The sequence below is a fragment of the Humulus lupulus genome, chromosome 3 (assembly GCF_963169125.1).
Source record: "Humulus lupulus chromosome 3, drHumLupu1.1, whole genome shotgun sequence".
NCBI lineage: Eukaryota > Viridiplantae > Streptophyta > Magnoliopsida > Rosales > Cannabaceae > Humulus > Humulus lupulus.
The window spans coordinates 279,001,918-279,028,196 of NC_084795.1; the positions used below are offsets into that span (position 1 = coordinate 279,001,918).

At 34.4% G+C, this 26,279-nt stretch overlaps 5 protein-coding genes across 6 annotated transcripts; 3 read left to right on the top strand and 2 right to left on the bottom strand.

Annotated features, from left to right (window-relative positions):
• The first annotated feature begins 7,577 nt into the window (after positions 1-7,577).
• Positions 7,578-14,738, top strand: LOC133824538 (putative pentatricopeptide repeat-containing protein At3g13770, mitochondrial). Of its 2 annotated transcripts, none has more exons than XM_062257432.1 (4): positions 7,578-7,806; positions 8,189-8,336; positions 11,939-12,514; positions 12,604-14,738. In XM_062257432.1, the coding sequence occupies exons 3-4, from the start codon at positions 12,085-12,087 to the stop codon at positions 14,046-14,048; spliced, it is 1,875 nt and encodes a 624-aa protein (XP_062113416.1). In that variant the 5' UTR covers positions 7,578-7,806; positions 8,189-8,336; positions 11,939-12,084; the 3' UTR covers positions 14,049-14,738. The 2 variants fall into 2 exon arrangements, with proteins under 2 accessions (XP_062113416.1, XP_062113417.1); XM_062257433.1 differs by having other exon boundaries at positions 8,189-8,252.
• Positions 14,175-15,433, top strand: LOC133824539 (mediator-associated protein 2-like). Its single transcript, XM_062257435.1, has 2 exons — positions 14,175-14,313; positions 14,587-15,433. Exons 1-2 carry the CDS (start codon positions 14,256-14,258, stop codon positions 14,889-14,891), a joined length of 363 nt encoding a protein of 120 aa, XP_062113419.1. The 5' UTR covers positions 14,175-14,255; the 3' UTR covers positions 14,892-15,433.
• Positions 15,434-17,590: 2,157 nt separating this feature from the next.
• Positions 17,591-21,003, top strand: LOC133824541 (dnaJ protein ERDJ7). Its single transcript, XM_062257437.1, has 3 exons — positions 17,591-17,940; positions 19,699-19,767; positions 20,264-21,003. The coding sequence occupies exons 1-3, from the start codon at positions 17,701-17,703 to the stop codon at positions 20,861-20,863; spliced, it is 909 nt and encodes a 302-aa protein (XP_062113421.1). The 5' UTR covers positions 17,591-17,700; the 3' UTR covers positions 20,864-21,003.
• Positions 21,004-21,528: 525 nt separating this feature from the next.
• Positions 21,529-22,177, bottom strand: LOC133824542 (uncharacterized). The gene is made up of 2 exons (XM_062257438.1): positions 21,942-22,177; positions 21,529-21,857 (listed from the first exon to the last, which is right to left on the bottom strand). The coding sequence occupies exons 1-2, from the start codon at positions 22,110-22,112 to the stop codon at positions 21,744-21,746; spliced, it is 285 nt and encodes a 94-aa protein (XP_062113422.1). The 5' UTR covers positions 22,113-22,177; the 3' UTR covers positions 21,529-21,743.
• A 1,826-nt stretch (positions 22,178-24,003) lies between these two features.
• Positions 24,004-24,690, bottom strand: LOC133821686 (uncharacterized). Its single transcript, XM_062253847.1, has 2 exons — positions 24,390-24,690; positions 24,004-24,304 (listed from the first exon to the last, which is right to left on the bottom strand). The coding sequence occupies exons 1-2, from the start codon at positions 24,558-24,560 to the stop codon at positions 24,191-24,193; spliced, it is 285 nt and encodes a 94-aa protein (XP_062109831.1). The 5' UTR covers positions 24,561-24,690; the 3' UTR covers positions 24,004-24,190.
• Positions 24,691-26,279: the final 1,589 nt, after the last annotated feature.

Consider the following 26,279-nt stretch of genomic DNA (forward strand, 5'->3'; position numbering starts at 1 on the left):
AGAAACCTGCCTAAATTTACATTTTTTTTAACAGTTTTCACAATTTCCATGGTTCATATTTACAACCTAAAGTCTAAAAAGTCCAAAATTCGAAAGAAAAACTAAAAACAACATAAAAATGTAATAGTACTAAACATAAAAAAATAATAGTCCAACTAAAATAAAAGAACAAAATACTAAAAAAAACTTGGGAAGCCTCTCAATGGCGCTGTCGTTAATGTCATTTAGTCGGACGCTTGCTTCCTCTTCACAAAATTAACGAGGGTCTAATCCACCAATTAAATCATTCCACACATTAAACATCAATGAAGAGACTTGATTTTTAAAATTGAGAAAATTTAGAGTCCCAACGTCCTCATCTGTCATCTTTCCATAAAAAAATCTGACGCATATCGAGTTCCCCTTTGAGTTTTTATTGTAACGCCCTAAACTCCAGGGACCGTTACGGCGTGCCTTATAAACAGTGCTAAACTCGCTAATCGAGTCATTTGGCCAAAATCGTGTAACTAAGTATGATTAGCGGTTTAGGGATTACAATTTTTGGTTAAGATATAACATTTCATTAGAACGTCTATTGTATACATTGGGATCCCAAAAAAAATATAATTTAAAGGTTTATTACAACAAAATATTTACAACCAGCCGATCTAAGCGGCAAATCAGGGTTTAACCCTAGTTCCTCTTCAAACCTCGGTCGTGGTGGTCGAGCAGTTGCATATGTACACATCGTCACCTAAGCTCTCCAACTCAAGGATGGTTCAGCTTTCTTTTGCCTTTACCTGCACCACATAGCACCTGTGAGCCGAAGCCCAGCAAGAAAACTCAATATGCTCATGAACAGTCATATCATGACATCAAATCATAAGGCACACACCTAGAAAACATAGCCCTAATCAAGTAGGCAAATGAGTTCACGTAATGATGAATATACAACATCAACCGATGATCATAATAATCATCCCAGGCTTTTAGCCCCAAACAAAAGAGTGACCGTTGTAATAGTCACTAAGGTGGGTTCCGTTCCCATTAGCCATGTGACGATAGGGTCACTGGGGCTTTGCAGATAAGTGATCATTTCACTAGCTTAACCAAGATAGGTGTTTGATGAACTAGTCACCAAGATAACCTATCGCATGACCATGGAGTCACAACCATGGGATTCCGCTCCCTAGCCATGTGACAAACAGTCGCTTAGGCCTTTGGCCCTGGCTCTGAGTAACTAGTCCTAGACTAGCCAAGCGCTTATAATTTTCATCGACCTTCGAGTCGGTCCAGCATCAATGCTCCTGGAGTCATTCAACGCTGATATCGATTAGATCTAATCTTTTATCGGCCCTGCGTTCATGACGCTTATGCCATTTTTGACTTTCAGGTCAGTAATACGCGACCAGTGTCGACCCTAACTAGTCAGTGCCATACACAAGTAAGCAATGCTACCAAACATATACCATATGTCAAATATCCGAATACAGGGCATTCAACATGCTTACTTAACAATTACTAGCATAATTAGGATCATGCATAAACACAGAGGCTCAAGCTTTGAACAATCTCATATTCAATATTCACAACATGCCCTAATCACATGTTTCTCGTGCAACACATGCATCACATTTAATCACTTGACATGTAACGACCCAAATTCACTAATAAGGCTTAAGGGCCTTGATTAGTGTGCCAGGAGGGCATTACTGGAATAATTGTGATTTAATGAGTACTTATATGTTTAATGATGCTTGTATGATAATTGATTATATTATATGATGATATGATATATATGTTTGAGATATATGTGAGAACCACATTATGATGTGGATAATTCTGCAGCCGGCGACTCGAGGCGATCCTAGGGCTAGATAGCAGGAAAAGTCACAACGGGGCATTATAATTGACTTTGGACAAGTCATGGGTATTTTAGGTACCGGGTAGTGATTTAGACTATCAGGTGATAAAAATAAATAATTGGAGATATATCTGAGGTTAGGATGTCTAGGCGGGATTATTGGGGGATTTTACCGTTTTGGCCTCGGGGACGTTTCCGGCACCCCGAGCCTTGGGATTAACTTAATGGATAAGTTAGACTTAAGGAAGTCTTTAGAAGAAAACACAAACCGACTAAGTATACTTCTCTCAGCTCACTTACACGCTCAAAGGGAACCAAAGGAAGGAAAAACACAGAAAAACAAAGGAAAAACTACTGAGTTTGAGAGGGAACTGCTGGGATTGAGCTGTGTCTTTGGGAATTGAAGGAAGTAATCTGGAGGATTAGCTCAGGAACTGATCAAGGTCTGAGATAGAGCTAAGGTAAGTTCTGAATTTTCGTTTTTGGGGTTAGGAACTTAAAGAAATGAATGACTTTTAAATGGTTATGGTTTTGACATTCAAGGTGGAAATTGAGGCTAGGGACTTTGAAGATAGGTCAGGGGACTCTTGGAAAATCGATTCTACAACTGAGGTAAGGTTTAAATTATAGTTTGATGGTTGAATTTGGGGGTTATCATGGCTGGTTTTAAATTCTTTGGGTTTGGATTTCAAAAGTTGGAAGGAAGAGGTTGAAGTGTGTTGGGCTGTGTTTTCTGGGGAATTATGTTGCTTAGATCATGTTAAAAGGTTGGGAGTTAATTGGTTTTGGTTTGGGGGCTTTGGGATAGTTTTAGGTGAGGTTTGGAGGTTGAAAATGGTGGGTTTTTCTGGGTTCGAAGGGTCGGGCCGCGGCATGGTTCTTGGAGAGCCGCGGCCCTTCAAGGGGTGTTGCATGCTGAGGAAGAAGGGCGGGCCGCGGCATGGTCCAAGCAATGCCGCGGCCCTTACCTGTTTTTGTGCCCTGGATGGCTCTGTTTAGGGGCCATGCCGCGGCATGGGTGGCCTATGCCGCGGCGCTTAAGGGATTTTGGGATTTTAAGATTTTAGGCTTGGAAATTTAACCTAAGGTACTCGGGGTTGAGTCTTTTACTATATTTGGTGAATTTCAATGTTCCGAGTACTAGAACTTGGCTTGGGAACTCATTTAAGGTTGTTAATGGTGTCTTCCTTCATGGTTGTGACTAGGTAACTAGCTAGGACTCGAGGGTCGGATCGCGCTCAAGGAGTGTCGCCCATAGCTAATTCATTTGAAAGCTAAAGGTAAGAAAACTGCACCCGGTTGTATGTTTGTGATGGGACTAAGTGCTCCCGAGAATTGTATCGTGTCAATGATGGTATTATGCCATGGGACATGTAAAAGCGGCCTAAGAGTGTCGTACATGATATTAGCGCACAGAGCGCAGGTTGGCCACTGGTAGCCAAAGACAACGGGATAACAGAGGGGGTAGCTTGAGGGCACCAACCCTAGTTATCATTTGTAAACTGTAAATGACATGAGTTGTTATGCTTATTAATTGAAATACCTGATTATACCAATTGATGACATGGTTGAGATTATGTAATGTGATGTGAGAAATTGAATTGTTGCTAATTTCTTATGCCTTGTGGTTGTTGTATTTTCTTGCTGGGCCTTGGCTCACGGGTGCTACACGGTGCAGGTAAAGGCAAGGGCAAGCTGGACCAAGCCTGAGGTGGAGAGCTCCGAGGTGAAATGTACATAGCCAGCTGTTCGATCACCATGGTCGAGGAGTGAGTCAGGACAGGGATTACCTAACTGCTCGTTTTGTCCTAGTATGGCTGGTTTATGTATTTGTACCTTGTAACTTTTGTAAACGGCCTTTAAACTAATGTTTTGGGATCCCGTGTAGATAAACAATGTTTCCTAATGAAAATGTGACTTTTGAGACCAAAATGCTTTTAACCTTAGTTCCTTTACAGTTTCAGTAACACGATTTTATACTAATGACTTGGTTAGCAAGTCCGGCACTTTATAAACACACAGTGTAACGATCTTGGCTATCCAGGGCGTTACATGACATGCCTCAGCAATAACCATGCATGTCACATTTAAACATCCAACATGCATCAAGAATAACCATGCATGTCACATTCATAGGGTGCAGTTTTCTTACCTTTGGTCCAAGCACAGGTTACCAATAAACGAGCCACAAGCATGATCCTTACTCCAAGCCTCTAGTGATAACCTAGTCACAACCATAAACGGTGATCCAATAAGTTCAAGTTCTAAAACCAATTCCCGGAACCAAGACCCAGCCTCCAAAACATCCAATCCCACTAAACGGGGTAGTATGAATGATCCTGAGGCCTAAGGTTTGAGTTCCCAAGCTTAAAACATCATTTCAGCCATAAATACCCTCAAGCGTCGCGGCCCCAACTCACTGAGCCGCGGCCCCCAGCCAAAACAGAGGCATCAGGGGCAAGCGTCGCGGCGCCCCAAACCTAGTGCCGCGGCCCCTAGAGCTCACAACATCCTCCACCTGCTTCATCGAGCTTGGGCCGTCACGCCCAAGAACAGGGCTGCGGCCCAACCTCGGACCAGCCATTTTTCCCTGTTTTCAACCTTTTAAAACCTCCCAAAAACCTATCCAAATATCTCCAAACTCAAAAATCAAAGTTCCCAAACATCCCCATCATCCAAAACCAACAAAACCCAAGCCTCAAATCTAACAAAATCTCATCAAAACACAAAGTCCACTTCAAGCTTAAAAACTTTAAAAACTTAGAACTTAAAACTCGAATTACCTTCGATTGAGTTGTTTCCAACTAAATCCTCTGGCTAATAAGCTTCCAATTTTTCCTAGGATCACTATGCCTCGATCCTCGCTTAAATCCGAGTCCTAGAACTCAAGTTACCTTCGAAAATGCGATCGGGAGACGAAAATGGAACTTTGAGGGAGAGAGAACTTACTGAACGTTCTTTTTATTTCATAAAAGGTTACTTCAAGCTTAAGTAGCCTCAACCATATCCTAACGCTCGGGGTCCCGAAAACACTCCTGGGGAAAAAATAGTCAAAACCTCCAGAATTTCCCCATGATCTTACTAACTTCCAATTTATCATCAAATATTTATTCCCATTACCCAATAACCCGGTAATGCTCTAAATACCCATCGACTCACTTCGAGTCAAGAATAAATTATGTTGTGAATTTCCCACTAGCTTATTACCCACTAGCTTATCTTACTAACTCCCAATTTATCATCAAATATTTATTCCCATTACCTAATAACCCGGTAATGCTCTAAATATCCATCGACTCACTTCGAGTCAAGAATAAATCATGTTGTGACTTTCCCACTAGCTTATCTCCTAGGATCGTTTCGTGCTGGGGAACCCTGGCATAACCAAATAATAATAAAGCACCACACACATATCATATATATACCAAATATGCCCGAAATGGCCAAAATATGAAAATCACCAAATTACTCAAAAATAGGTTCATATGCATATTTAATACACCTAAACATGCATATTATCATTTATTAGCATATTAAATCAATTATGGCCCTCCTGGCATCCTAATCAATGTCCTAAATCTTATTAGGAAATTTGGGGCATTACATTTACTTTCTTATTTTCGTACTTGTAAGACTTTTACCAACATCCACTGCATCAACTCTACAACAAGTAGGAATTTCAGTTGCTGCAAACACCTTCAACGTCACTTCCTCTTTTTGCACTTGCAATTGTAATTCTCCTTTTTGCACATTGATTAATGTTCTCCTAGTAGCCAAGAATGGCATTCCAAGAATTATTGGGATGTTTGCATCTTCTTTTATATTCATAATAATGAAATTCGGAAGGAAGATGAATTTTTCGACCTTTACTAGAACATCCTCAATCACTCCGAGAGGGTCCGCCATCTGAAGTGTCACAGTTGTTGGCTTAGCTTCTCCCAATTTCAGTTTTTTGATGAATGGATATAGGCATTAAATTCACACTTGCCTCTAAATCACAAAATGTTTTCTCGAAAACTGCATTCCCTATAGTACAAAGAATGGTAAAATTATTCGGATCCTTGAGCTTGGGAGGTAGTTTTATTTGAAGTATCACACTGCACTCCTTAGTAAGTGCCACCGTCTCATAATCCTCAAATTTAGTTTTCTTTGATAGGATCTCCTTCATAAATTTAACATAACTTGGCATTTTTTTCAAGTGCCTCAGCAAACGGGATATTGATGAGTAGCTTTCAAAAGATATCCAGAAATTTAGAAAATTTATTGTCAAGCTTATTATTTTAAAGCCTTTGCGAATATGAAATCTTGATATGGTGATCTATGCTTATTTCTGGCTGCTTCTTCTCAAGGTTCTCAATAGCCTTTTCTTCTACTTTACCCTTCTTTTCTGTTGTGCCTTTTATCTTTTGTTCCTAATTCACCTCCTCTTACTGATTCTTTCATGGCTCTTCATATTGTGTTCCACTCCTCAAAGATATTGAATTGCATTGATCTTTTGGGTTTACTTCAGTAGTGCTCGGTAAATTTCCTTGAGCCCTATTTGTCATCAAAGTAGCCAACTGACTAATCTGAGTCTCCAAACTCCTTATATATGTCCTGGTTTCAGTCATGAATTGGTTCAATACATCAAACTGTGCTTCAAACTGCTTTATTAATGTTTGTTGCTTTGAAGGTCTAGCCTGTGGTTGATAGAATCCAGAAAGAGGTTGTTGAAAAGGTTGTTGTGGTTGTGGCTGTGGAGGTGAGAATTGTTGCTTAGTTTGAGGATAGGGTTGTTGTGTGGCTTGGTTATTCGTCCATGAGAAGTTAGGGTGGTTCTTACACCCTTGGTTATATGCCATTGTAAAGGGGTTGTTGGTTGGCCTTTGGAAATTCCCTATGGGTTGCACTTGTTCCATATGTATATTATTCACATCCATGACAAGACACCGATTTAATGGATGTGCACTCCCACATACCCCACATAAACTTTGTACTTGCATGACTTGGGCTGACAGGTTCCTCTGTTGTAACTGTTTCGTCAAAGCTGCCACTTGAGCTGTAAGCATTGAGATAACATGCATTTTTGGAGATGACTCTAGCAATCAACATATGGGAGGAGTGTGAAGGATGGGGCGGAGTGTCTGTAGTACTCAAGGTAAGAACAAAATTCTCATCGTCGGTAAGGTGGAAAGTGGAAGACATGGTGTCGAGTATACGATCCATGAAGGTGGAAGAGAGGAATGCCAAAACAGGAGTGTCGTGAGGCAGAAAGAGAAAAAGAACTGTGTTTTATAGACAAAACGTATATCAGACAACGGAGGAGTAGCAAGGATGACGAAAAAGATGGTGGTCGTGGTAGAGAGCACACGAGGAGTAGCAAGGATGACGAAAAGGGCAGTGGTCGTGGTAAAGAGCAAATGATAATAAGGGGTTATCGACAAAAAAATGAGTGAAAAATGATATGAAAAAATAACTACCACATAGCACAATTTGGGCAGACTAACTCCTTTAATTAGAATTTTTTTATACGGTATTTTATCTCATTATCTATTTGTATCTATATTTTGTAAAATACTTTAAATATATTTTTAAATCCAATTTTAGTCCAAATTTACAATTATTTTGACTTAATAAGTGTTTTCTCATAATCAATTTTTGTTTTTTTTTTGTCCAAAGAGAAAAATTTGTGAAAAGTGTCTAAAGAGTTGATTTGTCAAATAGACCTCCCGCCTCCCGCCTCCCGCCTCCCGCCTCCCCGGCCCTCTCACTTTCTTCTCTCTCGGCATTGGCAACGGCGGCAATCAACCGACTACACGCAGCAGCGCCGACAGCACCACCGGACCTATTCTCCTAGTCTTCTCCGGTTGTCCCGACAGAACGCACCACGCATCAGGGTCGACGACCACGACGCCAACAACACGCACCTCGGCCTCTCCCTTTTCTTCGGTTATCGCCGACGACAGTGTAGCTCAGCCCAGCAGGTCAGTAAGTATTTTCATATAAAGAAACACACTGTCAATATCCAATAGAACTGTTTTATTCGATGTTGCTCGTTTCGACCTCTATTTGAATTCTTTAGCTTAAAGAAGGTAATGGAAATTGGGAAAGGAAGAACAAATAAAAAAAGAGAGAGAGAGAGAGAGAGAGAGAGAGAGAGAAGGTTTTTCTTATTGCGAGACGATTTTTCATGTGTTGCTGTACTGTTATGTCTAATTCATCTTGCTTTTAACTTCAATTCTTTGTGCAATTGATGTTTTTTCCCAACATTTCTAATTAATTAATCAATTTATTCACATACGTATTCATTTTCATCTCAATCACTCTCGTTTGTTAACTCCCTCTCATTCTCTCTCTGTTTTGCAGGTACCGGCAATGGTTTGGTCTGGTCACCACGAGGCTCTCTTCATCGTGGGGGTTGACGGCCGAGGTGTGTAGCGGAAAATTGTAACTCTTTTTTTCTTTTAATTTCTGATTTTGTTGAGGGGAGGGAAGAACCAGTCTCATCTAACAGGTGCCAGTCTTATTTGATTTTTGTTTATTTATTTTTTCATTTGGGTAGTTGTTTAAGTATTATTTTAGATAGAAACTAAAGAGAAATTGCATCCATTTGATTTGTGTTTTTTAGCTAAAATGTTTGATTGTATCTTTTTCGATAAAAAAAAAGTTAGTTATGAATGTCATGATTCAATTGTTTTCTCTTATGGTTAAAAGATTAAAAATTGGTAGTTTAAACTCTAAAAGGGCTGATTTAGCCTTAGTTTTCATCTGTTTAATGTCTGATTTAGTAAACTGTAGCGGTAAGCCATGTTCTTCTTTTTTGATATTCGATTAACCATGTAATCTTTGGAAGGCTTGCAACTCTAGGAAGAATAAAATCCCATGAGGCTAGGAGGAGCAAGCAAATCCTGAGCTTGATCACTCTATCTAACCCCGCTTGGCTTTTTTTCAATATATTTTTCTGTAATTTTGACGTATGAAAAATCTATCAAGTGCTTTGAACTAAAACGCTATGGTTGGATTGTTGGTTCATTTTCATGAAACTTAGAGGTCAAATCAGTGGTCAAGTAGATTCCATTCAGCTTGATTTATGTTACATTCAATTGTGTTTAGCCTCTGAAATTGAAAATGTGGAGTGGATTGGGGATAGGTCTTAAGATAATTTTGGTATTTACATGGATGGAGTGGGGACAGATCTTAAGATAGTTGAAAATGGTATTTACAGAAATCCCTCTTAATTTATTTTCTTATGTTCTAGCAGTGAAGGTCGACCTATATGGCCGAGATTATTTTTTTTATATCCATAATTAGTATTCATAGAGTTTATTCTTCATTGAAGCAGCTGTCTTGTTCTTTTCTTCTGATTTTTTGGTATTAAATTAAGGATATTCTATAAACCAATAATCACTATTCTCTAATCTGTCAAGGCTAATAATATATTCAGCTCATTAGGCACACACAATTCATTCCTTTTTCATCATCATAACATGTATAACTAAGGACACAAGAAAACACCAAATGAGTCTGTGTAGCAATTGACTCCTTCCTCTGCCCCCATCATAAGCCCATTAATTATATTAACTGTAGTGTGTGTATATATGTATGTATGACAGACAGAAAGACATGCATGTACCTTTGCAATTGTCTTTTTTTAAGCCTTGGATGCTTTCAATATGTCAACCCCTTTTGTGTAAAAATATTAATGGCTTTCTCTTTTTTTTACACCAATGTTCTCTTAGTGCTATTTGGTGTGTTGTTCTTATTGATTTGGGTGAAGCTAAATCAATTTGGTGTTCCTTTTTAGTGAGAAATTAAGAAATGTTTTTTTTTAATGAAAATTATTGCTGTGCAAAGTTTTTGTTGGTGTTCGGTTTACAACTATTGTGTTCTGTATATGATAAATTTCATTGTTGTTCATATTTTCTTACATATATTGTTTCCGATCTTGCTATAGGAGTTAGTTTTATAACTTTCTAAGAATTTTTCTTCCTTACTCTGACCAAGTTGTTTAGAAATATTATAATTAGATTATTGTTTTATAAAAGAACTTTAAAATTAATGCTTTGTTTTTCTGAATAAGCAAATCTTTGAAAAAAAAAGGTTACCTTTGCTTGCAATTAAAGTGTGCTGAAATTGTCAATGTTGCTTCAATTTGAAGGAATATTCCCTTGTATGCTGCTGCAATTTGTTAGATATTTGTAACAAGGTGTGTAGACATATTATAATTAGATTATTGTTGTATAAATAAACTTCAAAATTTAAGCTTAATTTTTCAGAATAAGCAAACTTTACAATTTTTTTTTACATTTGCTTGCAATTAAAATGTGTCGAATTTGTCAATGCTACTTCAATTTGAAAGAATATTTCCTTATATGCAGCTGCAAAATGCAATTTGTAGATATTTGTATTTTGTACAACTGTAAATCATTTATGCATATGTGAGTTTCAAATAACCAATTCAAATTTTTGGCAACATGTGTGAGTTTCAAATAACCAAATCAATTTTTTTTTATTTAAAAATACAACTTTTACATCATTACCTCTATTATTTGTTCTTCACCGCAAAGCTTCAATTTGAGGGTGCTGAGTAACAGATACAAATTCAAATTATGGGAAAAATTGCTATGTTTGTAATATGGTAGAGTTTTATACTTCTGAGTTTAAGTTTGTCAGTGATTAAATAATATAATTATATTTCATTTTTAAAATAATGGCTGCAAATGCAATTAGGTCTATTCTAATGATATATAGACTGTTGGCTGAATATTGTAAGGTCCTTAATTTTGCTAACCTATTTATACATATAGTATATAGCTGTTTTAAGGTCCTTAATTTTCCTAACTTTATTTATATATATATATATATTGTATATAGTTGTGACTGTCATGAATTAACATTTGTAGTGGATGTTGATTGATTGTCACTAATCAAATTTCTATATATTTTATAAAAGAAGAGCTGTCACTATTATATATTAGTAAATAAATTAATCATTTTAAATGGATATACAGTTCTAAAGTTATTAAAAAATGCATATAGTTAATGCATAATTAAACTAAAAACAAATATACACAAAGCAAAAGTAGAATTTAAACAATTTATTTTTAATTTTTTAATATGAATTGTGTTAATTATCTTAATGCAATTTATTCTTAATTAATATTCTTGTTCTGTTAACATTAACAGGAAACTTTTTTTTTTTGTTAAACCAAGTATTGTTAAAGCAGTATTGCTGTTAAATAAAAAAAAAAAAATCTGTTAAACCAAGTATTGCTGTTAAATACACAGTTTTAAGATATGATAGATATATTTGATATTGAGCCATTGGACGGTTTCAGAAATATTTTCTGCTTAATTTGATGGGTTATGAATTATTGTGAGATTGGACGGCTAAAAAGTCCCTGCAAACCTGACCAATGAACAGTCCAAAGCAACTGGAAAATAATAATAATAATAAAAATCTGAAGTGGGTTTTGGTGTTTCTATTGCTTGATGTTCTTCATTTTCTAATTTTGGTTGTATGTTTTAGATTTGGGGTTCTTTGTTTTTGTTTCTGGTCTTTGTGCTATTTTTTTGTGAGTTAGTATTATTTTGCGTTTGAATTTGTAAAGCTGATAAATTTTGAGAGCAGGGAAAGAAAATAATAGGATACTTTGTGCTTTATCTGAATTGAAGCATTGGAATGTAAGCGCAAGTGCTGATTCATAGTATTTGAACATGTTACTCCTCTAAATCTTGAATGTTATTGATTAGAAAATGGTAGAAATATCATTATCTATACTTGAATAAATATCCTTAAGAACAAAATATTGTGCACATTATATTAATATCATGCAGACTTTAATTCTTTCAAGTGTTTGTTTTTTATTTGCCTTTTGGTTTCATTGTCTTCTGTATTTTAACTTGCAGTTAATTACATTGATTCTGTTTATTTGGCTTTGTTCTTTTAGTATTAGTTGATATATAGAAGTTGGAGATTACAATTTATCAAAAAGTATGGCTTTTTCTTGTTTTGATTGATTGTAATCTATATTTTCATCTTTAAGAAATTGGCTAGATTGGGTGATTCGAATTGATTGACAAAATGTCTAAACTGTTTATTTTTTACACATCCAGTTAAGCTTTTGACTTGTGTTGAGGAAGGGGAATGGCTTTTGAATCTGCTGGTTTAGAAGAATGTTATGTTCCTCCATTAAAGCTTAACGACATTGGCAATAGTATGCTTTGTGATTTGTCAATTCATATTGTTACCATCCAAAATCATGAGATATTTTCCATTGATCAGCCAACGGTCCTTTCTATCATCGTTTGCGCCAAACTCAACAACTTTAAAAACTTTATGCTCCAATGGTCGACTGAGAGAAGCTTTGTTTGAAATGGCGGTTCAAGGCCTTCAAGTTGAGTTCCCAGAATACGATACCGTACTGAATGAGTGTGTTAACCAAAGGGCTGTTAGAGAAGGCCAAAGGGTTCATGCCCACATGACCAAAACTTGTTACCATCCTCCTGTGTACTTGTGGACCCGCTTGATTGTCTTCTATACGAAATGTGATTGTATTGCTGATGCACGGAAAGTGCTCGATGAAATGACTTTAAAAAATGTGGTGTCATGGACAGCGATGATTTCAGCTTATTCCCAGAGGGGGCATACCTCTGAAGCCTTGAATCTTTTTATTCAAATGTTAAGATCAGGTAGTCTTCAGTTTTTCATTTTACTTTATTTATTTAATTTTTTTTTTTGCTTGGTCTAAGGGTCTGCATTTTCCATGAAAACTTTGCAGGTACAGAACCAAATGAGTTCACTTTTGCAACTGTTCTAACTTCATGTATTGGTCCTGAGGGATTTTACTTAGGAAAGCAAATCCATTCTTTTATTTTGAAAAGAAATTTTGAGTCACATATATTTGTTGGGAGCTCGCTGCTTGACATGTATGCCAAAGTTGGTAGGATTCATGAAGCTCGAGGGGTTTTTGAATGCTTGCCAGAAAGGGATGTTGTCTCTTGTACCGCAATAATCTCTGGCTATGCACAACTGGGTTTTGATGAAGAGGCATTGGAATTATTTCGTCAGTTACAAAAGGAAGGAATGGTTCCCAACTATGTTACTTATGCTAGCCTATTAACGGCGTTATCTGGACTTGCTGCACTAGATCTTGGAAAACAAGTCCATAGCTGTGTCGTTCGATCTAAACTGCCTTCGTATGTGGTTCTTCAAAATTCTTTGATTGATATGTATTCAAAATGTGGAAAGCTCACTTACTCGAGAAGGATTTTTGATAGTATGACTGAGAGGACTGTTATCTCATGGAATGCCATGATTGTAGGATATAGTAAACACGGAATGGGAAGAGAGGTGGTTGAGCTTTTTGATTTAATGAACTTAGAAAACAAGGTGAAGCCTAATTCTGTCACTTTTTTGGCTGTTTTATCTGGTTGCAGCCATGGAGGGATGGAAGATAAAGGGCTAGAAATTTTTTATGAGATGACAAAGGGAAAATATGGAACTAAACCAGAGATGATGCATTATGGTTGTGTTGTTGATTTGCTTGGTCGTTCCGGCCGAGTAGATGAGGCTTTTGACTTTATCAATAAAATGCCTTTCAAGGCAACAGCTGCTATATGGGGTTCTCTTTTAGGTGCTTGTAGAGTTCATTCCAATATTGATATTGGTGAATTTGCAGGTCAACGACTTCTAGAAATCGAGCCTGAAAATGCTGGGAATTATGTCATTCTTTCTAATTTATATGCTTCTGTTGGAAGATGGGAAGATGTAAGAACCATTAGGGAGTTTATGAAAGAAAAGGTTGTGGTAAAGGAACCGGGAAGAAGTTGGATTGAGATTGATCAAATTCTTCATACGTTTCATGCAAGTGATCGTTCTCATCCAAGACGAGAAGAGGTTAAAACAAAGCTAAAGGAATTATTTGTGAAGTTTAAGGAAGTTGGTTATGTTCCGGACTTAAGCTGTGTCTTATATGATGTGGACGAGGAGCAAAAGGAGAAGATTCTCCTAAACCACAGTGAAAAACTGGCACTGGCTTTTGGTCTGATTACTACTTCTGAAGGATCATCTATCCGTGTTATAAAAAATCTCCGAATTTGTGTTGATTGCCATAATTTTGCGAAGATTTTCTCGAAAGTATATGGAAGAGAAGTGTTTCTCAGGGATAAAAATCGGTTCCATCGAATTGTAGGAGGAATCTGCTCGTGTGGAGACTACTGGTGAGATTTAGTTGAATGTGTTGGTTTCAGCTGAACTTTTCTCCCTGATTTGTAAATATGAAGAACGTATTTAACATATGGCATGTAAAGGAAAAGTAAAGTTTGACCAATGGGAAGTGGTAATACGAGGAACGGCTATGGAAAGAACTATATTGGTTGCTGCTGAGTCAGAGTTGGACAAAAAAAACTATCAAGTTATCCAAACGAATTCATGGATCACAATGTTGGTGATCTGATTGTGAAAACATGGGAACATAAGGTGGCACAAGGTGATAATACCAAATATAAACGAGTCTCTTTGTATTCTCCATGTATTGTGGAGTTTACCTATAATTCCACAACACGTGTCATGTGTGGGGTGACTAGTTATCTTCTTTGGTATCCTATGGGAATAAAATTGAAAATAAATTTAAGAGGTTAAGAGTACTATGTGTTTGAAAGCACCAAGTGCTTTGCAGGACTGTGATTCCTTGTTGATTTCATTGTGTATATGCTGTATTTGTCTTCCTCACAATGAATTGATCTCTGTACAATCTTGGTAGCTGGGAAGATTTTACGACGAGTATCCCTCGTACATTATCCAGAGCCTCGTGAATTGAAACAAGCTAGTTCCAGCAAACATATGAATCACAAGTCTTCTAGCATTTCAATGGCCAATTCTTCCCATCATGTTGGAATACCTGCACAAAGTAGTCGGTCAAGAAACTCTGGAACTGCAAGTGGACGTGCAACCTCCAGTCGTAGTAGCAGACAGAAAAATTCTTTATCAGATCTTGAAGAACAGATCAGCCAATCACAAACTCCAAAGAGAAGGCATGCGCCTGAATCCAGTACGTCTATCTATTGATCAGTCTGCTCAAAACTCAGGCTGAGGTCATAGTGCTATTACTCGTTCGGGATCATCACAGCCTTCTCATCAAGGGAAATCAAAGAAGAGAAAACAAAATGAGGATTAAGGTGCCTTTCTTCATCACTCTTGTTCTTTTATACTTTTTAGAAGAAATTTTTGGTAGTGAATGAAGTAAATGCGCTATAATTATTTTTGGCTAGGTATCTTTTGAAGCACTATTACTACACTTGGTGATTATTGCATCTGTGGTTTAAGCTTCACAAGTCTAAATATTTTTGTTGCTCCATAATCTACGTTGGGATACTTTATAAAGCTATTCTCTAATCAACCTATGCTCACTTTCTTTCTTTCTTTCTTTCTTATTTCTTTATTCATTAAAAGAAATATTATGTTTAAGCATAATGCTTATAATATTAGTATATTACCAGAACAATAGTTTTTTTTTTTTTATCACTTAGACAGGAACCTCCTTTCTACACCTACATGTACTAAAATTAAAGTTTGTATTCAGTGTCATCTTCACCTCCCTCTTTTGGTAATTTATATTGAATTATCTGGCGCTCTTTCTACATATTTATACATATATAGTTGAGAAATGCTAAGTTTCCAAAAATAAAAAATCACAATAGAAAAACACTCAAACTCAAACTCAAAATTTTCATCAGCTTTTATTTTGCTAATTTTGTTGGTGCTCTAGGCTGTCTTTGGTGGTCCATATCCTTAGTGGTGGGAACTCTTCGGACATAGATATGTTTATGACCAAAAATAAAATAACACAAGTAGCAAAATATAGACAAATGGGTATGTCAACACCAATTAAACAAGAAATTAATTGTCAATATGCTTGGCACCAATCAACATAAATAAATGCTAAATGAAATGCATGCTTGTTTTCTGTTTTGTTTAATATATAAAAGAAAAATGAATTATGGAGCTTTCCTTGATCCTTATTATATTCATTGAGAATATTTTCACCCAACATTTTACTTATATAAAACAACAACAACAAAAAATCAACAATTTAAATGTTGTTGAGAAAGCTGTGAAAGAGGATCCCAATGATATAGGCCGCTTGGCTACTTGGCCTTGCACTTGAGGCAGAAACCATGGTGATTGGTGATTACCGTTTGCGATTGGATTGGATTTGATTGGATTTGGCCACGGCGATAGCTGATTTAGTCATATTGGTCGCTGGTTTCTCGTGATCATCTTCTTCGGTTTTGTAGCAGTTTGATTGGTAGTTCGAAGCACCAGTGACTTGGAAGCTGTATTGGATTGAAGTAGTGTTGGGTCGTGAAGTTGGTTGTTAGGGCATGAAGCTATGGAGATAACTTTGAAATGATAGTTGTTATTTTGTTTAATGTAAGTCGAGTAGTGTTCCGAACTAGACTAATTAAAATGGGAGGAATAGAAGTAAAAATGAAATAAAATCTAGGACAATTCTCATGTGCACCCAATTTTGCTTACCTAATACTCATTTAATAGTTATCATTGGATTTTATTAATTTTGAGTTTGACTCAAAAGATTGAAAAATGCTAAATGGTACAACACTCTCAAACACGACACACAATATCTCAGATCTTACTTATTTCAATTATAAGAATCATATACTAAATCGTACAAATAATAATATATCACATCTTAGATTTACATGTCACTTTAAAGCAAATAAAGTCCATTTCTCCCTCGCAGTCACTTCTACAACTTCATAAATAAGTCATTCAACCTTAGTCTACTTCTCACTTGGTTGTTGCTCTCAATCTAATCATCCACATAAACCTATAAAGATTGAGGGCCCAAAATAGGTGATGAGAAGATAAACACACACAATAAACTAACAACTTGGTGAATGAGTGATGGATGAAAGACCCACAATAAATTCAGTGATTATGGAACGAAATGTAATGCAGAATTGTCCTAAATTTTACAAGCAAAAAAATTATTAATAAATATTTTTAGTTGTACATTATAATGAGTTTTTGTCACTATGTTGGATTAACATTCTAATATACTATAGTTAAACAAAGGAATAGAATAAAAAAGAATTTTATTTCATTACTTTCTATTTCATATACTCAATATTTTTAAAATATTGTACTTTTATACTTATTTTTTATTATTTTGATAAATAATAAAAAAGTGAAGAAAAAATATGTGATTTTAATTATTTTCTCTTTCTTATTCTTTCTCAATAAAATCCAATTTTTTTTTTGTGATTTGATCTTTATCCTATTTTAAGTGATTAATTAGATAATAAATTATATTTGGGATTTGATTTAGGATTGATTAATTTTAATTTTAATATATATATTTCTTTTAATATAAATTTATATAATTTTCTATTCAATACGTATTAATTATTTAAATAATTAATTAATTAATGAAATTCAAAAATATTTTGGTCATATTAAAAAAAAAATTGACCAAAATCTTACTCCTGTACCATTTTGTTTCATTTTGTAAGAAGTATGTCCAAATTGTCATTTTCCAAAACAAAAGATCCGATAACATTTGCAAAAAAAAAAATAGTATTAGGAGTGGTTAAATTTAAAACAATTCCTATCTATCATAATTTAATTTTAATAATTCATGAGAAGAGATGTGACCTTTGGACATGTATACTGCACACAAAAAAAATTACATTTAATGACCAAGTCTTGATATAGTGGAAGGAGTTTCATCTCAAATAGATTATAGATAGAGATACAATTAAGTGAGAGAGCTTGAGTTTGTGAAATAAAACCAAACAAAGGTTCGATTGATTATTTGGAACGCATGAACGAAGGAAGGAACGATCGATAGATAATGCAGTCGCATCTTTTTGTGGGACCCATCTCCGTCGCCGCTAACAGTAACACTTCTGCTGCCTCTTTCTCTCATCGGCGCCGCCGCAAGTGGCGGACCTCCCTCATCGTAGCCTCCTCTTCCTCTTCCTCTTCCTACTCCTCTCCGTCTTATGACCAGAACCACTACGCTGTCCTCGGCCTTGACCTCTCCGCCTCCTCCTCCGATATCAAGAGGGCGTATCGACTTCTCGCTCGCAAGGTATCCATCCCTCCTCTCCTCCTACTACTCCTGTTTGGTTCACTCGAAAGTACTCGGGAAAATTTGCTAGAATTTTGTATTAGCATTAGTTTGCAACTACTGCTAAATAAAATCAATCAATCTGTATAGAAGATGATTCAGTCTTTATAACTTAGGAGAACATGTGTTTTGTTGGTTATGAGGGAGGATTAATGATCCCATTGGTTGGTACATGCTTGCTGTGTACAAGAAGATTTAAGATTCTATTCAAATGGGCACATAGCAAATTCATCCTAGTGATCGGATTTTGAGAGCAAAAACAGTGTTGCAATGGTCCATCACAGAAAGGCCTACGAGTTGATGTTGCAGACATGCCTTGTTTGCCTTACTTTTTCTTTATTTCCCTCTAAATGGCTTACCATCATACCAAGATATTATTAAGTTCTTATTTTTATGAATTTTCTTTGGCAAAGTTAAATCTAGTTCTATACCTTGAGCTAAATAAACTCATAATTTCATGTCTATTTTTTAGGTTTTATAAATGTAGTGATCTACTGTCTAATTAGCTGTTTTAGTGCTAGGCTCTTACCAAGAAACCATAAAATCAATTAAAGCTTTGATTTGTTTGGACTTTGGACACTGCATGCTGAAACTGTGGAGTAGCTAACATTGTGTGAAATCCAAAGATATCAGAACAACAATTTTTCTACTTGGTTGCATTGAAATGAGAGCTTTCATACTTTACCATGAGATGAGATGTCAAGATTTGTATATTTTTGAGCAATTTCTTTGGATTGTTGTGGTGTTAGGCATTTTTTGGATGATCTCATTGGAAATAAACAAACAAATATTCAAGTATAGCAGGGAGGATGGGAAGGGCTGTGGGATAAGGTTAAGTTTTGGTTAGCATTTCAATGCAATATGATATTTTTGAGAGGTTTTATGATTTACGATATTTTTAGAGGGTTGGATTTCGTTGTTTTAAATATCTTCCTTGGTGTTGTTTCTGGTAAAAACACTGTTTTCCATTAATTGCAGTTCAGTCTTCTGTTCAATCTGCCATTTTTCTGTTTCTTATGAGAAAAAATAACCTCACATGGTTATGGTAAACTAAAGTGCTTTATGTTTTCTGTAGGCTTTCTCTAGTATTTAATGTTTGAACACTTTTCAAATTTAAGCAATAGTCATGCAGTCCTATACATTCAAGGGTAGTAAATTGTGTTCTTTCCACAACTTTGGATTGCCAAAACTAGAGCATTATTAATTATCAAAGAATTCAAGAGTTTTAAGCAAAATAAATTCTTGCTCATAAGCTCTTGAAAGACAAGCAACCAACAAAGGATTCAGGAATTTCATAGGAAATTCTTTTGATTTTTGAAAATCATTATTAAAGTTAATGGGTTTGAATTTTGACCCTTTTATAATATATATAGGGCTATTTGTATATATATATAGTTATGAAACAACAATTCTATGTTGAATTTGAACGTGCACTAATAAAAATGACAATCTGACTTTGTCATTTGAGGCTAGCTCATTTGAGTGATTTGGGGTCGGCACAACCGTGAATGTATCAAATAAAAAGAACTAGAAGAAGACGAAACTGGGGATGTTTTGGTTTGGGTGTTAAAATCTACTCATAAATTATCTTTTCCTTCTCATTCGTTTGTGGCTATACAGTTTTAGTATTGATAAATATACATGAACTGTCAACAAACTTTGCAATATGAGCACTTTAAATAGATCCATTTTGTATGCTCTCTTTTGCAATTGTTGCAGTATCATCCTGATGTTAGCAAGGATTCTCAAGCTTCAGAGCTATTCAAGACAATTCGATGTGCATATGAAGTGAGTAGCTGTTGTTTACTGTTTTAATTTGTAAATTACTAATGAATTACATATTCTTAAATGCTTGTAAATCTATCTTCAATTTTGTGGACAAGACAATTTTGTTATATAGTGTTTTCTATTGGTTAGGGTAAGTTTTGAGCTTTCTACCAAGTACTTATTGTTTAACTGCTTGGAGAACTTCTAATGCCTAAAAACTAAAAAGTTGCATCTAGAACCAATAAGGTAATTGTCTTTTTGGAAGGAGGAATCAGGATTGTATCAGTCACTTTTTTATTGATCAATGGACAATGAGGGCCCCATGTATCTGAAATCTCAGCCCTTCCCGGGGTGGGGGTAGTGTGTGACATAAACATTTTCTGTTATTTATCATTGAAACATGTTTCATAATTTCTAGGTTGGGGGAAGAGGCGGTATGTGAACATGTCATAGATTCTAGTTTCCCGTGCTTCATACATGATACAACAACAAAAATAAGCTTGTTTAATCTGTACAGGTGCTATCTAATGAAGTAACAAGAATTCAGTATGACCGAGCACTTAAATTTAGAGAACATACTAGTAGACAAAATAGAAGGCAAAGGAATTACAGCTCCGAATTTGACAGTGAGGTAAGGGTCAATAGATGGAATGAACTGCGACAGAGAATCCAACGCGAGAGATATTGGAAAGAGAAAAGTTCTTCCTTTAATGAAACAAATGGAGTATCAGACGAAAGGAGTTCAATACACGAAAGAGGCCCCTTTACTGAAGTCCTGAGATCTGCATTTATCTCCCTGTTTTTATTACACACTTTTGGTTCTAGATTATCTCTCACCTTCAGTAGCCTGATGGCCTTATTCGATAGGAAGCTTGACGCTGGATATAAAATCGGGTATGTCATTGCTTGGGTTTTGGGAGGGAAAGGTGGAATTTTGCTCACTCTGTCTCTGTCGTTCGCAAGTTGGGCTTGTGGCAAAACCAGTAGCAGCATAGTTGCTCTGGTTGTGGTAGCCATGTGGGTTGGCTCCAATCTTGCAAGGTATGCACCACTTCCACAAGGTGCTCTTCTAACCCTCCTGTACATGTCTATTAAACTACAAGCTGATCTGAAATAAACAATTGTTTATTCTCCTTTCTTGTATTGATACAAATAGGGCTCCTCATTTTCTTGACACACAGGAAGGTCATGGTGTGTCAAACCTGTTTTATAATGAAAAAATGAATATGATCTGTTCAAACTTCAAATTTTATTTTAGTCTGATCCTCTGCTCTCTTTTGTTTTGCAATCTAAATTTGCTACAAACCAGTTGTGCATTACCATATGCTTTTTGGTTTATGGCCTATGTAAAAAGTAGTGAAATATTACAATCACTGCTTGTGAAAAGTATAAATTTTGAGAATTTACAGGACAAAACAATGAGTGGAGTTGAGTTTTTTTTTACTAATGAGAGGTAGCTCAAATGGCAAGGCAAGAGCTTTGTTGTCACAACATCTGTTCCTCATGGGTACCTTCATTCAATTGTTACATTTTTCTTTTTCCCAAATATAAGTTAGGTAAAAAAAATGGAGTTGAGTTTTTGCTAACATTATAACTAATACAAATGTGAGACTAATGGCATGAGTAGAGAGTTTAGGAGCAAGTTTAAGGCATTAATGGATAAAATTTGAATTCATGATTTTGTTGTGTGGAAAATACAGAATATTTTAAATCAACATTAGTCCAAACATAAAAAAGATCGTAGTAACTTTAAAATATACTTGAGAATAAAATGAGGAAAACTTGAAACCAACAAAATTATATGATTTGATTTAATTACATTTTGCTCATTTCAATCCCATAAGAAGAAAAAGAAAGTGAGAGTCACAAATATTTGATTCAATTCTCTCTTTCACCATAACTAATTTGTGTTTACATATTTCTCAATCTCAAAATTAGATTACATTTAACAACAGATATTTGAAAAAGAAATTTTTTTAAAAAAAAAATCTTGTCATTTACAAGACTAGCTTTGTAACTTTCTCATCTGAATTCTTCATCTCCTTCATAGTCCTCCACAAGTATCTTCCACTGGCCATGTCAACAAAAACCCAGAAGCAATTCTCCACCATCTTAAATGGGACAGATATGATTTTCAATACAAAATTCACATACATGAAAAAAAAAACACAAAAAATAACAAAAGCAAAACATACCCTTTTGAAACTTGTTTCTTGCCCTTCTTTGGGTGAAGATGTTCCTTCATTTGTCAAGTCTTCAAAGCCCATTTGAGAAGAAGAAGAAGAAGAAGAACGAGCCGTTTTCCATGCAAAATATGCAGCTAAAACTGCAGAGAAAAACACCAAGAAGAATCTCAAAGGACACATTTCTAATTCTATTCTCCTAAAGATTTAACAAAAATAATTCAATTTTTTCTGTACAATCTTGTAAATGAACTACTTTTTTTTGGAAGAAAGAAAGAAAGAAAAGACAAGTACGAGAAGGGCTGCCTTTGGTTTTCAGATTTATACAAGTAAAAAAATATGAAGGAAGAGAAGAAGCTTCCTTATGAGCTGGTAGTAATGGTATTTTTGGGATAAAGTCAAACTTTTTAATTTGTCAACGGAGTGCTTCGCCTACTCTGCTGAATTAGTACGTTTTCTTCTCATATTTAATTTTTTAAATAAAAAAAAAACAAAAATTGGAAGGCTTTGTTTGTTTTTGTGTTTGACATTTATGAAAGTGGAGGACAAGTATCCAAAAAAAAAAAAGGGGAAAAATTAGATTTGAAACATTCCTAAATAGATGATATCAACCAACAAGGTCCGTGGCAAAATTGTCTATTTTTTTTAAAGTTATTTTACATTAAAATGAGCTCTCATAATTTAAATAGTTACTTTAAAATTTAGATAAGTGGTCAAAAAATTCAAACAACCGGTCGAAAATTTTAGACAATGGGTCGAAAAATTTAGACAAATGTTCGAATTTTAGACAGAGGTCATTTTGTAAAAAAATATCAAAAGTAGGTCAGAGTACAAAATCACTTAAAAAAAATGTTATTTTTTACCAATTTCTCTTAAATTAACCATACTATATTAATCTCTTTTTTATATCCAGCATTGTTTTACGAAAAAATAAATAAACATTAGGCTTAAGTTTTTTTGTTTAAAAAAAATTATATATAAATAATTAGGATTTACATAAAAAATAACTTAAAATTAATAATCGATATGAATATATTTAGTTCAATATAATTAAAGGATTTCATGAAAAATATAATTTTTATTTATTTGAATAGTAATTGGTTTACATTGTATGTTTCAAGGATGTTATTCCAACTATATTTTCCAATAAAAGGTGCATTATGCCCTTTTATTGGAGTTGGCTAGAACAATAAAGTTGAATACGAGGCATTACTTGTGAGAGTGTCATTCGCAATAAAAACTTAAGATTAAAGATTGCTAGAGAGTACCTTAGGGTGTCCAACACTCTGTAACGTTATTGATATAAGTAAATATCGGGTTTTACATATTTTAATTTAATTAAATTAAAATTAACATATGTGAAACCAGATACTAAATTACAACAATGACAATATATCATATCCTAGTGTTCTCTAGAATATCTTATAGCAATGCTCAAAATTTATGGGTCTACAATGATTATCATTATTTTTTTTTTTATACAAATGCATATTTTATTTATGGGTCTCTAGAATATGATCTGTTCAAACTTCAAATTTTATTTTAGTCTGATCCTCTGCTCTCTTTTGTTTTGCAATCTGAATTTGGTACAGATCAGTTGTGCATTACCATATGCTTTTTGGTTTATGGCCTATGTAAAAAGTAGTGAAATATTACAATCACTGCTTGTGAAAAGTATAAATTTTGAGAATTTACAGAACAAAACAACGAATGGAGTTGAGTTTTTTTTACTAATGAGAGGTAGCTCAAATGGCAAGGCAAGGGATTTGTTGTCACAACATCTGTTCCTCATGGGTACCTTCATTCAATTGTTATATTTTTCTTGTTCCCAAATATAAGTTAGGTGAGAAACCTGTATTTTTTTAAAAAAAAAATGGAGTTGAGTTTTTGCTAACATTATAACTTGTACAAATGTGAGACTCATGGCATGAGTAGAGAGTTTAGGAGCAAGTTAAGGCATTAATGGATAAAATTTGAATTCATGATTGTGTTGTGTGGAAAATACAGAATATTTTAAATCAACATTAGTCCAAACATAAAAGAGATCGTAGTAACTTTAAAATATACTTGAGAATAAAAGGAGGAAAACTTAAAACCAACAAAATTATATGATTTGATTTAATTACATTTTGCTCATTTCAATCTCATAAGAAGAAAAAGAAAGTGAGAGTCACAAACATTTGATTCAATTCTCTCTTTCACCATAAGGGTTAATGCAACTAATTTGTGTTTACATATTTCTCAATCTCAAAAATAGTCATTTACAAGACTAGCTTTGTAATTTTCTCATCTGAATTCTTCATCTCCTTCATATTCCTCCACAAGTATCTTCCACTGGCCATGTCAACGAAAACCCAGAAGCAATTCTCCACCATCTGAAATGGGACAAATATGATTTTCAATACAAAATTCACATATATGAAAATAATTAAAACAAAAAATAACAAAAGCAAAACATACCCTTTTGAAACTTGTTTCTTGCCCTTCTTTGGGTGAAGATGTTCCTTCATTTGTCAAGTCTTCAAAGCCCATTTGAGAAGAAGAAGAAGAAGAAGAACGAGCCGTTTTCCATGCAAAATATGCAGCTAAAACTGCAGAGAAAAACACCAAGAAGAATCTCAAAGGACACATTTCTAATTCTATTCTCCTAAAGATTTAATAAAAATAATTCAATTTTTTCTGTAAAATCTTGTAATTGAACTACTTTTTTTTGGAAGAAAGAAAGAAAGAAAAGACAAGTACGAGAAGGGCTGCCTTTGGTTTTCAGATTTATATAAGTAAAAAAATATGAAGGAAGAGAAGAAACTTCTTTATGAGCTGGTAGTAATGGTATTTTTGGGACAAAGTCAAACTTTTTAATTTGTCAACGGAGTGCTTCGCCTACTCTGCTGAATTAGTACGTTTTCTTCTCATATTTAATTTTTTAAATAAAAAAAATACAAATATTGGAAGGCTTTGTTTGTTTTTGTGTTTGACGTTTATGTAAGTGGAGGACAAGTATCCAATAAAAAAAAGGGGGAAAATTAGATTTGAAACATTCCTAAATAGATGATATCAACCAACATTATACTTTCAACACCTCAAATTAAATTAAGGTCCTTCGCAAAATGGTATGTTTTTTAAAGTTATTTTGCACTAAAATGACATCTTATTATTTAAACAGCTAATTAAAAATTTAGATAGGTAGTCGAAAAATTTAAATAATCGGTCAAAAATTTTAGATAGTTGGTCGAAAAATTTAAACAAATGTTTGAATTTTAGACATATGTCATTTTGCAAAAAATTATCAAAAGTAGGTCAGAATACAAAACCACTTAAAAATTGAGGTTATTTTCACCAATTTCTCTTAAATTAACCATACCATATTAATCTCTTTTTTATATCCAGCATTGTTTTACGAAAAAAAATCAGGCTTAAGCTTTTTTTTAAAAAATAAAATTATATATAAATAATTAGGATTTATATAAAAAATAACTTAAAATTAATAATCGATATGAATATATTTAGTTCAATATAATTAAAGGATTTCATGAAAAATATATTTTTTATTTATTTGAATAGTAATTGGTATACATTGTATGTTTCAAGGATGTTATTCCAACTATATTTTCCAATAAAAGGTGCACTATGCCCTTTTATTGGAGTTGCCTAGAACAATAAAGTTGAATATGAGGCATTACTTGTGAGAGTGTCATTTGCATTAAAATCTTAAGATTAAAGATTGCTAAAGAGTACCTTAGGGTGCCCAACACTATGTAACGCTATCGGTACAAGTAAATTTCGAGTTTTACATATTTCAATTCAATTCAATTAAAATTAACATATGTGAAACCAGATACTAAATTGCAACAATGATGATATATCATATCTTAGTGTTCTCTAGAATGTCTTATAGCAATGCTCAAAATTTATGGGTCTACAATGATAATCATTATTTTTTTTTTGTACAAATGCATATTTTTTTATCTAAATAAGGAAAGTAGTAATCCAAAATAAAAGAGGATGAAGAAATATATTTGTATTGAGAACTAAATGAATATAAAGACTACAATGAAAGTAGGTGTCCATGTTAGTCCAACCGCTATAGACATTATTGTGTGGTTTGATTTATTATTTACTACTTAGGGTTAAATCTAACAATTGCCAATTTATCTAACCTACAAATCAAGTGAATTGGTTTTGACTTAATGATTGGACAAAAATCAAAGTTTCTCCTTTTCTTATTTTCTCTCTTTAAAAAGAGAGAGAGAGAGAGAGAGAGAGAGAGAGAAAATCATGTTGTATTAAGAAAATACTATTAACAACAAAATTGACCTTTTCCTTTTCTTTCACAAATGAACTCCTTAATTT